Raw genomic sequence first — 13,151 nt, 5'->3', positions numbered from 1 at the left:
ACATTTTGAGGAGATGCCAGAGTGTGTGTGTGTGTGTGTTGGAGTCTGGAGCTGCACCTAGCAGCATTTTCTGGGCCAGTCTGTTTTTGTCTCAGAAGCTCCGTACATGTGACGTTATGATTAACATGGTGGTGAGTTGCAAGCGGCAGCGCATCATCCTGTCCAAGACCGTGCACATGGGCCATAGTCCTATAAATACCAAAGTGGGTCAGAGGTTGTTCTTCGGGGAGGCTGCATGGCAGATTGTTTTCGTGTTTATGATTCACGCCTAGCCCTATTAGACATTGCTGAAGGATGACTTCCTTTGTGTTTGACATTGAACATCTGGTCTGTGAAGATTGAGGGGGATGATGCGGCGTGAAACCTCAAGAAAGCTCAAGACTGCAGCCTGTGCCTGTGGTGGACACGTTATTTGTGGCAGTACACTCTATAAATCTAAATATGTGATTTAGCTGTTTTGATTGATTGATTTGGGTGGGCTACAGAAATAAGCTAGGGAAATAAGGGAAAGCATCCCTCTATTTTTGGAAAAAACGATGACAAGTTGCTCAATTGCAGTCTGAACTTCAGCATTATGTTGTCCAGCTGCAATTCTGTGTTAAGGAATAAACTACTCAGTAAGGAGAAAGCATGAATGAATGAATCTTATTTGTGCAGTAAACAGGGCTGCAACTGGCAGCTATGCTGATTGATGATGAATCAATCTTTTGACTTCTTGATTAATTGATGTCTGCAAAAATCAAAAATGCCCACCACAAGTTATCAGAGCCCACGGGCACGTCTTCAAACGTCTTAGTGACAATGTTGCCAGAAAAAAAGTGACTGATTGATTATCATGCAGTCATACTAATTCAGCGTTAATGGTGAAAATTTCCGTAGAGATATTCTTTGGAGGACATCCAAAGGCAATGGATGTCTTTGACAAGTTAGAATGACAGTACATTTTCCCCGGAAGTACAACCAGCAATCGTGAAAGGATGCGGCCTGAATTTTTGAAATGGCTCAGTTGAGTGTTGGCTTGCGTTGCTGTTCTTCACTGAGTGGTTCCACTGAGGTATTTGGAAGGAATGTTGCAGCATGTTCACAGAGAAGAGCGATATGTAAGTGCTCCCCCGTGGATGTAACATATCACAAGCAAACATACACCTACATGCAGTTGGCATAGGAGATTCAGGCTTTTATTTGGAGGAGGCTAGCTTTCATGAAGCTTTTCCTTTAAACATTTATTCTTTGTGTTGTCCTTAATCCAGAGAATATAGCCCATGGGTTCCAGCCTTTTGAGCATCAGTGTTGAAATGTTGACATTGCCAGTTTCCCGTCATTGTCTTGTGGCATGCATTTCCTTGTGGTGACATTTAAAAGTTAAAAGCCTTTGCTCTGCCAGCTTTGACATAGTGAAGAAAACACTCACTCGTACATTTACATTTATCAGAGATCAGGTGCATCATAGCTGCCTCAGGTCAGATTTGGGTTGAGGCAGATCACACATTTTTCTGTTAAAAATCTTGTGTGACAGAAGTCTAATTGGGCTGAATGGATCGTACTTGATGCAAGCGACAGTTCTGTCTTACACATCCTCTCTGTATTTTTCTCCCCCCCCCACTCTCATCCCAGACATCATGAAGTCAGAGGAAAGGCAGAAGCTCGCCAAGGAGCGCAGAGAGGAAAAGGCCAAATATCTTGGTAAGTGGAAACAAGGGGTGACATGACTTATTACACGGGAACAGAGCTCCCCCTAGTGTTGGGGTGAAAGAGGTGGCTGCTTTACGCTGTGTCGGTTGCGTCGCTACAGGGCTGGCTCCAGGCTGCAGATGGCATGCACGTGTAGCACAGGCAGGATAAAAGGGTAGTTTGGGCTGCTTGCAGTAAAGTGACTGAAATCAGCAAAAGCCAAGCCACCATTTTACCAAAGATATGCAAGCATTCATTTACTACATGCATGCTGAGATGGACAGTGTCAGAACCTTATCATTAGCGCTTTAGCTCACCTCTGCACTAAATCTGCATGTTAATACAATTTGAATTAAATACAAATACAAAAATGTACAATTTTAATCCATGTGTTAATAAAGTTAACTATTTTGGCAGCTTTTTGCAGCGTCACTTATGACTGAACTTTATTTGAAATTTGTTCCATGTAACATTACCGAGTCATCAGAGTGTTAAAACTCTTTATGTTTTATCCCACTTGAATTGATGTACGTTCGTCAATTGGTCCAAAATCCCTCTGTGCCTTTCTCTTGGGGCATCACAACCGTGACCATGGCTGTACTTTTTGTGCCGGTTGATGTTGCGTCTCTTTGCCCAAATCCTCGTTTTCTGTTTAACACACGGCCGTCACATTGTCACCTGGCTACACGCTGGTCGTACACTGCTTTGCATGATTGACAGTTGCCTCTGTCTTCTCTCTCACCCCTCCCCCCCCTGCAGAAGAGCTCAGCATGTTACAAGGTAAGCCACTCACCTATGTGTCTGTGGTGGTGGTGATGTTGGTGATGACTCTTTCTCAGACCATTCTGTTATTTTTGGACGCTCTATTTAACCACACTCAGAGTTGGGCAATAAACTGAAAACATACCACGACAGACTTGTCATTACACAACAGGGCTCATCTTGGTATGTTTGTTAAATGCTGTTCCTGTATGGCTTCAAGAACCATCTCCTAAAAAACACATTGAGTCACATTCTTCAACCCCAATGCTAATGCTTCAGTACTTTTGCCTATTTAAAATATGAACTTTTAGAAAATATATTTTGCAGAGCTATCAGGAAGCCCTGATGGAAGATAGAAATATAACATTCTCTTAACTTGTTATTTTATCATCATAAAGGTGAAGACTGTACATAAGACTTTTGGGTTTTGGTCATATTGCCCAGCCCTAGAGCTGTTCAATAAAACCCCATGGTATTATTTGTTTAAAATCATAGTGGTTTTATTTTTGTCTCCATTATAGAAATTTCAACTAATTGTAACCCTCTCTGTTTCTCCTCGCTTCTCTTTAATGTGTCTTTCACAAAAATCATGTAGGCATAGACTGATCACTTAACCAATCATTTATCTGTAAATAAATGTTTGTCTTGGTTGTGAAGCAGTAGGGCTTAGTGTGTGATTCTAACTGCACACATAAGAAGATGTGTCCTGACTTTGAACTCTGTTCATCCACATGTCCCAACTGCAGGCGCCACAGAGCTCCCCGAATTTCATACTTAAAGATAACACGTTTGAACCACATGCCGCAAAACTACTATGATTACCGTCTTACTGGAGAAATTGGAGGTTTTTAAGCCAGATTTATCTCGGCTGCGAATTTACATCTAAACGACTTAAACACAAAATCATATAGTGATTTTGAAACGGGGAAAAAATGTAAATTGGTATTCACCGGTTTAGATAAAGAGCACAATGTTACGTATTTTCACAACTTTTTCAGATGTTTTTTCTTTTTTAGCAATGGTAGTGTCACAGAATGTTGTCAGGGTGATACTTGGTGCTGTACAGAAACACTCACTCAAAACTCAGAGTATAAACGTACAGTTAAAGTTCTTTTTTACCTTAGAGTTGGAGAGAAATTGGGGAAATATAGTCTGCTATTTTTACCCCAGTTTCAGTAGGTTTTCTCAAAGCTACTTGTATATATCTATCACATTTGGACATTCCTGCTTAAAATAGTGAATTGATTCATAATCCAGGCGTATATCCTCACACGACGCTGATTTCCTGAAACTGTCACTCTAATGTCACATTGTCTAATCCAGCTGTGTGTTCGACAGCAGTGAGATGACTTTGACACACTTCGTAGCGTGGATCAGTCTAATTGGGCGATCACAGGAGTCCGCCAGATGGCGCGGGTCTGATCTAATACTCTCAGTCAGACTTGGATACAAGATGAGATCCTGCCAAAGCCCGTGTTTACAACATCAGCTTAAAAGAGATCCTATCAACCATCACCAGTAGTATTACTAGTTTAGTAGTAAACGGGCACAATTAGAAAATCCCTTAGAAAATAGCGTGCGTCTCATTGGTTCTTTGTTACGTTCGAGTGAAGCTTTGAAAGACTTGCTTCAGGGTATTGGCTGCGACTGTACAAAAGCTACTATCCTGACTTTATCTGTCTTTGGTGAGACGATATAAATACTTCATGGACCAGGGTTAGAGCAGTGCTCTGCACATGATTATTTAATGATCATACTCCAGTAGGTCCCGACGCTACTTGTCAGCGCTGATCACTGTCAGAGTTGACGAATGCATTTTAAAGCCATGTCAGCTTGAGATATTCATAATTGGACATCTGTTTATGACTTAAAGCCCTGGTATAGATGCATAAATGACTGATAATGAAGAGCACTCTGAGAAAATTCAAAGTAGTGTAAATCAAAGAGGTGAAATCATTCAGACAAACTCTCTTTATAGTTTAGTGTTACCATCAAGCCACGAGCCAGTATTCAGCTCATTTATGCTCCTGCACCTTTATTCTACCATTAACACTTCTGTAGACTGAACAAACTCAAACATTCTGCCAGCAAGTGTAGCACACTGTTACAGATTTGCTTGGAAAAAGAGGATGCAGTCTTTTTACATTATGTATGTGACCTAAAGGTTTCCCCTTGTGAAGAGGAAATGTTACGGATGAGGAATTTGTCTCAGCGAACCTTAAACATTGCATTTCTGTGCCGTTGAGTCAGTCTGTTCACATTGCGGCACAAATTATGAAGCAGTTTCCACTGCATTTAACTCAGTGTCATCTCTACAGCTTTGTATTGCTGAAGGTAAAGAGATGTGGTTTCTCTCAAATCGAGGCCATTAAAAGCAGCGATGAGCTGAGATACGCACTGCAGCAGAATTCTTCTGTGCTGCAAGGTGCTGGCAAGCAGTGCCTCGGCACAACTCGGCTCTCTGTTCCCTTCTCAGTTAAAAGCCGAACTGTGTTCACCAATAAATTTGAACCCCTCTCGCCTCCAGCACCTCTGCGATGATCTGTCACCATAATCTGAAATCCACAACCAGTTGCTTTTGTCGCATCAAGTGCTCTAGAGAACAGCTCTGCCTCCTTCATGGAGGTTTTGCTTTGTAGTTTAAAGAAATATGGCGAGTTGTATACACGGAGAGGCAGCTGCAAAAGACTTCTCTACGCCCTCTTTGAATGGCTCAGGGACAAAGAGACAATTTCCATATCAAAGTGTGTGGTTTACTGACGTGGAGGCTTGATGCGATTAGTGTGGTACAAAAGTGTCACTTCAGGAGTACTGTATCCGTCTAACTCCACATTATGCAGTATTTTGTGGAAAAGTCAAGTAATTGAATTTATTTTTTTCAAACACAAAGCACAAGTGAGGTGAAGGGCAACATTTTTTTTTCAGACAGCTTTAGATTTAAAGTAAACTTGAGGCTTGACTTTTTTAGATATTTTCTTTAAGCCTTAAACAGGATTTTTCTTGAGCCTATCAGAATAAGTGTCAAATTGTGGCTTTCAACAGATATCCCACCTCTGTTTGAAGTAGAAACTGATACGGGCCTTTTAAAGAGAATGAGCGCCACATACCTACAGTATTCTGACAGTAACATGGAAGAGAGAGAGAGGGGGCTCCTTTGTCCAGTCTCTTTTGTAAAACGTCGCCCTCTTAACCACGTCTTCTGTCCAATCGTAGCTGCTAAAAAGACCCAGTGGCTGGAGAAGGAGGACAAGGCACGACAGCTGAGAGAGCAGCAGCTGGAGGGGCGCCGCAGAAAGCTGGAGGAACAGCGGGTCAAGGCAGAGCAACGGCGAGCCGCCCTGGAGGAAAGACAGAAACAGAAACTGGAGAAAAATAAAGTAAGCTTGAACAAGAGAACTGGCCATGTTGAAAATAAGCCATTTGCTATGTGATGGTGTTGTACTTTTTCCATTGATACCCAGAGATGAAATGGCAGTACCCCCCCACCCCCCCCTCCACCCCTCTCACTGTAAGGGCAGTTGAACAGGGTTAGTTGCAGATGAGGGGATTTAGGATTTTGCCGCAAGGACACCTAAGCCGGGCTGAGTGCTTGAATCCAAGCTTTTCAGCTGAAGGACACACTGTGCCACCCAGTTCTGCTTCTTCCCTTTGATGCTTTAGACATCTAAGTTGCTGATTTCTGTCCCTGTGTCCTTCCCAGGAACGCTACGAGGCAGCCATCCACAGGTCAACCAAGAAGACGTGGGCAGAAATCCGCCAGCAAAGATGGTCCTGGGCTGGAGCGCTGAGCCAGAACTCCAGCCAGAAAGAAGGTGAGTACGCTGAGCCAACCTGGATACACATCTTCATAAAGAGTCATATCTTCATATCATAACCTGCTCGAAGGTAGCTCCGGTACAACGAATGATCACTTTTACTGGTTACAGATTCTGTCTGTTGAGGATTTTATTCATCATTATCAGCTCAAGAGTCTCAGAGCCATTAACCTCTTAAGTCCATTAGAGGAAAATGATTGTAGCATCAGTCTGCTGTCACTGTTTTCACTGAAGATGGTTATTACAGCTGTTGAGTGCCCTTGAGGAGGTTTCTTTTTTTCTATGAAGGGAAATTAGGCTTGTCTTGTCTGACAGATTCGTAAAGGACACATTTGTAATAGTTTTCATTACAAATAATTTAAAATTGGTAAAATAATTTTTTTTTCCCAATTCATCACAGTCTGTAACGTGTGTGAATATCATGACAAAAAGTCTCAGTTTTCCAAAACACAAGCTGATGTCTTCAGATGCCTTACTTTGTCCAACCAAGAGAGCAAACCCCCCCCCAAAACCAAGAAAATTGCCTCTCAAATGTGACAAATACTGGACAGTTCTGCTTGATAAATATCAATTGATCCAAATTGTTGTAGATTTAATATGCTGATGATTTTATTTACAACTTAACTGTGTCAGTAGAGCCGAAGCATTGTAGCTTTAAATTCATGCAAATTACCTTCAAGTTCAAGTGAATTATATGAACAGCACAGCAGGAGGCTCAGTTAGGTGTACAGCGTTTCATGCTCACTGCTGGGTTTGGCGTGTGATGTTGGCAGGTGCACAGTGGGGAATGCTGGCCGAACGGATTCGGACGGCCCCGGAGGCTTTGCTTTGTTACATTTTAATCTGTATTTTAATATGTCCCTTTGCTGCATCGGTCCCTCTCCTCCACCGTGCTAGATACTGTACCTCTGTCTTAGCAGGCCGTGTTTCTCTTCAGAGTCATTAACCCCCCCCCCGATCCCGACCAGACTGTATTGATCGCATAAAGTGAAAATGTATTCAGCTGCGTTATTGCAACAGTTGTATTAAGCAGGGTTGTATAAAGTGGCAGCAAATTGAATATGTTGTTAATAGCGCTCGATTTGAATTGATGAATGAGCTGATCAGATCAGAGGCTTGGTGACTGTGCAGAAATGATGTTTGAACAGTGCAGCTTGATGGACGCTTCTTTTCCTTTGTGCCGTCCTCACGACTGGAAGCTCTAAATATGAAGGGTCCTGAGTTCTTTCCCACGCCATGTAGTCGCTGCTGCCATATGCCAGGGGAATTATTGACTCTCTAATCAATCTCTCTCTTCCTTCCTTCCTGCCTCACCAGCCTGCTGTCTGTCAGGCGATGGAAGTAAACAAGCCTAAATAGGCTGCAGTGGAACGGATGAGAGTTTGGGATGTTATTTAGGAAATGCTCCAAAGTATCTGTCTTGGCTTCTGTCAAAAGAGCACACTGCCTCATCCACAAGCCTTTAATACTGCACCTCCATTACTGTAATGTTCTCTGAATCATGTCTGACGACATTTGGGAAAAGAACAGTGTTCATTTGATTGCAGTGTATTAAAGGGATATAGAATTGGGAAGTATTGCACATGGATGGTCCCAAGCCTTTGCCCTTTTCTTAAGTGCTCGTTCACGTCAGTGTTTATATTTCCCAGTAGCCTGTTTCCATCACTTGGTCAGTTGTCTTGGTTATTTTCGAGGTGTCTTACTTGATCATCGCTTGTGTTTTGTAGCCTTAAAAGGTCGTCTACAAAGGTTCTTCCTTAGTGTGGTTGACACGCTTTTTGGAGTTGGCATTGTTGTGAAGTAGGCATAAATCTTTGTTAATCTCTCATGTGGCATTTTGAGGAAAACCTGAAGTGAGTAATTTTACCTAAAGCACAAAAAAACAAACTTATTTTCTCACTTAACTCAATGGAGTTACATGGAATTTAGTTTGGTGTGCTCACAGCATTAGAACATATTTGAAATATTGATTAGTAGCAAAAGATGCCCCGGTTTCTCTGCTGGCAGGGAGGTTTGTGGATTATCCAGTTTTCACAGTGCTCTAGCAAGGAAATGGTGAGAAAGGAAACTGTTATGTGGATTATCCCGAGTAATGGGGACAGTTTCTGGAAAGAGGTGTTGCTGATGAACATTTTTTTAATGTAATTTTTCAGTGTTGCAAGCACTAAATGCCCTGAGGTTTTGTCTTTTTTTGTTGTTTTTATAGGTAAGAGTGCCATATAATTAGTCTATAATAAATGCAATGCTAAATAGACAACAAGAAATAAGTGAGAAAATAAGTGTGTTTTTGAAATATGGGTGAATTAACAAAAAGCTTTGATGCATTCAGAAACTTTAAATATAATTTATGACACATCTTTGTGCCATAGATGCCTGCCTCCACACCTGAAGGCCAGCTGAAGCGAGCAGATGGTGTGCTGTGTGCATGAATGTGGTATAAAGCTGAGGACATTATTAAATACACGGTCAACACACAGGAATTGGCTTTAATTGGGGTTGCACACATTACAAATAGGTCAGTGTAGTGTCCTTTACAGCGTGTGGGTGTATGTTTGTAGCGGCATCATTTGAGCGCAACACATGACGCCACAGACGTTCCCTCCTCTTCCTCTCCACCATGTGATCTGTGTGGCGCTCTCTTGGCTTCTCAGGCAGATGCTCTGTGTCAACGGTCAACCTGCCCAAACACGTGGACTCTGTTATAAACAAGCGACTGTCCAAGTCCTCCGCCACGCTCTGGAACTCCCCCAGCAGAAGTAAGGCTACATCTGGAATGCCCCCCCCCCTCCCCCTCCCGTTTAACTGTGTCCATCACTCTGCCACCGCCAACATCTCCGAACCCGTCCATCACCGTCCTCTATTTTTTCAGTTCTTGCCCTGTCTGGTTTCAGTCCCTGTCTTGTGATTGATGGTTGACAGCTGACCCCTTTCTATCTTCCAAAACCACTATGAGTTCTTTTTTTTCACTCTCCAGAATTTGGTTCGGGGTTTTGTTTGACATGGTCTGCATGCTCGTTTTTTATTATTATGTTTCTTTTGGTTGGTTCATTGTGTGGTAAAGGCCATTTCATGTGTTTGCCCAATCAAATGGACCCATTTGTGCTCATTGTCATCATAACATACTGGATGGGGGATGTCTTTTAAATGCTTTATTGATTGACGCTATGGAAGTGGGTGTGATGTATAAATGACAAATATTTCTCGGAATCATGGACTCGACCTTTCTTCATGCTTCGGATGAGTGGTGCTCCATTTTTTTTTTTTTTTTGAAGGTATGAAGTTAACCAGGTCACCGTGTTCTCCTGCAACGGAGGAGAAACTTTTGAAAAAAGTTAAGTTAGAGAGTGAGTCAGTGAGTCAGCATTTTTCAGGAGATAATGTATTCTGAAAACTCCCCGAAGCAGGTACTGTTCCTCTGTGCTGCTGGAAGAAATAGATAACTATTCTTTCCCTCTTGTCGCTCTCCTCTCTACTCCGACACAATTACACACCCTGTCTGTGATCGTTCACTGTGACGTCTTCCACCTCCTACACCTTACAGCCAAAGAAGGTGTGTCCCTCAAATAAATGCTGATGAGTTTCTGCTCTTACTTCCCTCTGCCTGTAAGCTCAAGGCGTGGTTATAAATAACTGACTCGCTGTCTAGACTAGCATTCCAAACAACTCTCTCTCTCTCTCTCTCTCTCTCTTTTGGGTGGTACCACTACAGCCCAAGGTTATGGTGGACACGTTTACTGAGCTCATTTCTTTCTCTTCTAATCTCTTTGGGTGGCACTGAGGTATCTTACTGGGGATATGTGTATTTGATTGGGTCTTCGTGGCTTGTAGACATATCGCCACATGTCAACCATAACCTGGAGAACTTCTTTCACTTTGATGACAGGTTTTGTTTTAGTATTGTGGAATGAAGGAGGTGAAATACTTACTTCTGTAAGTACTTCGGCTCCAATCCATGGTCACAAAAGTATTAGAGTAAGAACTTGGGCGCATTTAAACTTGATATCAGTCAAATTCTGGTTTAACTGAGGACATACGTTTGAAATTAGTAGGAAAACATACATTTATTAATCTGTTTTTCTACCTGCAGCCCGTACACTTGCACTGAGTCCATGGGAGAGTAGTATAGTCGACCGGCTGATGACGCCAACGCTTTCTTTCCTCGCAAGGAGCCGCAGTGCTGCCAGCGTCCTCAGCAACGGCAAAGACGGTCGTAAGTTGAAATGATTACTTTCGTGTCTGTCTCACGTCCAATAAATACATCAAATCACGCTGCCATGTGAACTTTGCCGTGCTTTAACTGTACATCACTGTTCTCCACAGACTCTCCTCTCTGTCCCCGATCGGCCTCTGCCAGTCCCCTCACCTTGTGCGCCCACCAGCCCCACCACCGCTGCTCCGACCGCTGGAGAGTGACATCCAGCACGCCAGACATCACTCAGCGCCAGCACAGGCGGGGCTCCACACCTGTAAGTCTGCGTAATTAGTTTTTGTTGTCTTCTTTGACAGTCAAAATGCAACAATTACAGCATAACTAAACAGTTGATTCTGTTTCTACGAGTGGGGTTAACATTCACCTGAACGCGATGGTGAGATTGTTGGATTGTTGTCGAGAAACTATTGCCAAGAGAGCAAAACATGGTTCCAAATAGAAACTTCCTCTCCTCCTGTACTTTATGTATAACAACCTATAGCGCATCTTATTTTTATTATTATTATTATTTAGAACTGAATGTTATTTTTGAAATGCACATGAAAAGATTGAAATTTCTTACCATTATTTTTTGCATCCCTTTGTCATATAGATGGATAAAAACAAGAAAGAAAAGAAGGACAAGGAACGGGAGAATGAGAAGGAGAAAAGCGCCCTCAGTAAAGAGAAGGTGCTTAAAAAGAGACAGTCTCTACCCAGCATGAGACACAGGCCTGATCCAAGGTAAACAGTTTGTCTCAACTTTCTTTCTTTCTTTCTTCATTTTTACTTTTTAATTCAGTCCAGTTTAAAATCAGTTATTTTTTTTAATTCATACAGTACATGAAGATCAATTGTGAAAATAATGGGCAGATTTAATCCAGCATGAAAATAATTGAGGCCCTGGTTGAATATTAACAAATAGAAACAATAAATGCATGTGTAACTGAAAAACACACCATAAGCATCATATATATCATTTAAAGCCACCATCTCACCATATTACATAACTCTTCATACCATAAAAACTATTTGACCTGATGTATGATAATCTGCTATTTTGATATCTGAGCAGATTAATTCCGTATTGTAAACAAAGTTAACCTTACATCCCCTTGACCTGCAGCTTGCTTCTGGTCAGCGGCTGGATTAGCCAGAGCGGCCATGTTTACGTCTGCAACATAATGACTGCATATTTCATGCACCGTTTGTTGTGAGCGTAGGCATCGAGTTAAAGATCCTGGGACGAGTGGTCATTTCCTCTTAACCCCAGGCTTCTGAAATAAAAGACAGAAGAGATAGAAGAGGAGGGAAAAAAAAGTTCTTTTGACTCAACATAGAGAGCTTGGCAGAGCTGTCAGTGCCAGAGGCCTAGAGGAAAAAAAACAGCGTCTTCAGCATAATGGATGTTTCCCCTTCCAGTGTTGCATTGCCTGTGTGTAGATGGGATTCTGATGCTGATGATGCAATGTTGGAGTGCTTTGTCTGCTGTGAACCTGTTTGCTGAAGCCAGGTTTCTGTCAGCCCAGGTCTAAAAGAATAATGTGTCCAGCGAAATGCATCAGAGAATCATTGTTGACATAATTTCCCACCGGTCTTATATTTAGCCCCTGTATTTTCCGCCCCTCCAGTCCCAGTCCTTTATCAAGACAACGGCCGTCGTCCCCGGCCACGCATAAGGGCAGAACTGCCTCCCCCAGCCCCGCTGCCTCCCCCAAGCCTCCATCCACGCGTGGTAGCCCGTCGACTCCTAAAGGCCGGCCCAAAAGAGCCAGAACCCCTGCCAGGATAGACCACCGCACCTCCTCCCCCATTCCCCTCGAAAGAGTGAAGGAGCCTCGCAGGTCCGCCACCCCTGAAGATAGAAAGGGTGAGTACAAACAAAATTTCATGGCTTGTTGTTCTAGTTCTAGTTTCCATCACAGAAAACACCCCATGTTTAGTTTGTGATTCCTGTACATCTGATACTTAAAATACTTAAAAGTCTCTGCTCCGAGTTACATCAGCCAAAATTACATCAGCTATTATTAGGCTTTTTAAAACAATTTACTTTTTCTAGATTGATTATATATTATATTAAATTAAATTATATTATAGTTGTATGAAATTCGATTTACCTCCTGTTACCATGTGATCGAAGCTCATGTGATGACCACTGAGCAAACTCCATCCTCTGAAGGCCATAAAAATTGTTGAAAGCAATGGAACAAGCTAGTAAGTGGACCCTTTTGCACTGCAGAAAATTTTGGTGCAAGTCTGATCTGATCAGCTCTCCCATTTGTGCAGTGTGATGATATAGTACATCTGGTTATTCCCTCCATTGCTGAGTCACACTGTATTTTTTTTTCATCTTTTTTTTTAATTACCCAAAAGGTTCTTCACTGTCTGGCTTGGTCTCTCTCTGACAACATCGGAGCTAATGAAAAAAGTGAAAAAATCTGTTATTCTTTCTCTATGCAAAGATTACCATCAGGCTTAATTAGCCCTGAAAACAAAGGGATTGTATTTAGTGAGCCACACAGCTCCACGGTCTGTCTCTGCTCACACACAGCACTAAGAGGCTGCACTAATCAGTCTTAATTATGTACTTACCAAGTTCTTAGGCTGAAGCTTTGGCTGTTTACAATTTCCAGTTGCTGGGGAGAAAATGCTTCACAGTGCATGTGAAGAGAAAATGCTGCGGTTGAATGCGTTCTTAATAGTGATTGATAGGC

General features: G+C 42.3%; 1 protein-coding gene across 5 annotated transcripts in view; it reads left to right on the top strand.

Moving 5' to 3' along the window:
- map7d1a (MAP7 domain containing 1a) overlaps window positions 1-13,151 on the top strand; it is a 36,994-nt gene that overhangs the window by 15,393 nt on the left and 8,450 nt on the right. For 2 of the 5 annotated variants that reach the window (XM_070836060.1, XM_070836059.1), the window contains exons 3-11: window positions 1,615-1,683; window positions 2,431-2,451; window positions 5,647-5,810; window positions 6,134-6,245; window positions 8,900-9,004; window positions 10,336-10,458; window positions 10,569-10,714; window positions 11,051-11,181; window positions 12,069-12,307. In XM_070836060.1, the coding sequence (XP_070692161.1) occupies window positions 1,615-1,683; window positions 2,431-2,451; window positions 5,647-5,810; window positions 6,134-6,245; window positions 8,900-9,004; window positions 10,336-10,458; window positions 10,569-10,714; window positions 11,051-11,181; window positions 12,069-12,307 (1,110 nt within the window). The remainder of the gene's footprint in view (window positions 1-1,614; window positions 1,684-2,430; window positions 2,452-5,646; window positions 5,811-6,133; window positions 6,246-8,899; window positions 9,005-10,335; window positions 10,459-10,568; window positions 10,715-11,050; window positions 11,182-12,068; window positions 12,308-13,151) is intronic. The other 3 variants (XM_070836061.1, XM_070836062.1, XM_070836063.1) reach the window with 3 other exon arrangements.

The sequence above is a fragment of the Pempheris klunzingeri genome, chromosome 8, assembly GCF_042242105.1.
Source record: "Pempheris klunzingeri isolate RE-2024b chromosome 8, fPemKlu1.hap1, whole genome shotgun sequence".
NCBI lineage: Eukaryota > Metazoa > Chordata > Actinopteri > Acropomatiformes > Pempheridae > Pempheris > Pempheris klunzingeri.
This window is presented reverse-complemented; position numbering and strand designations above follow the sequence as displayed.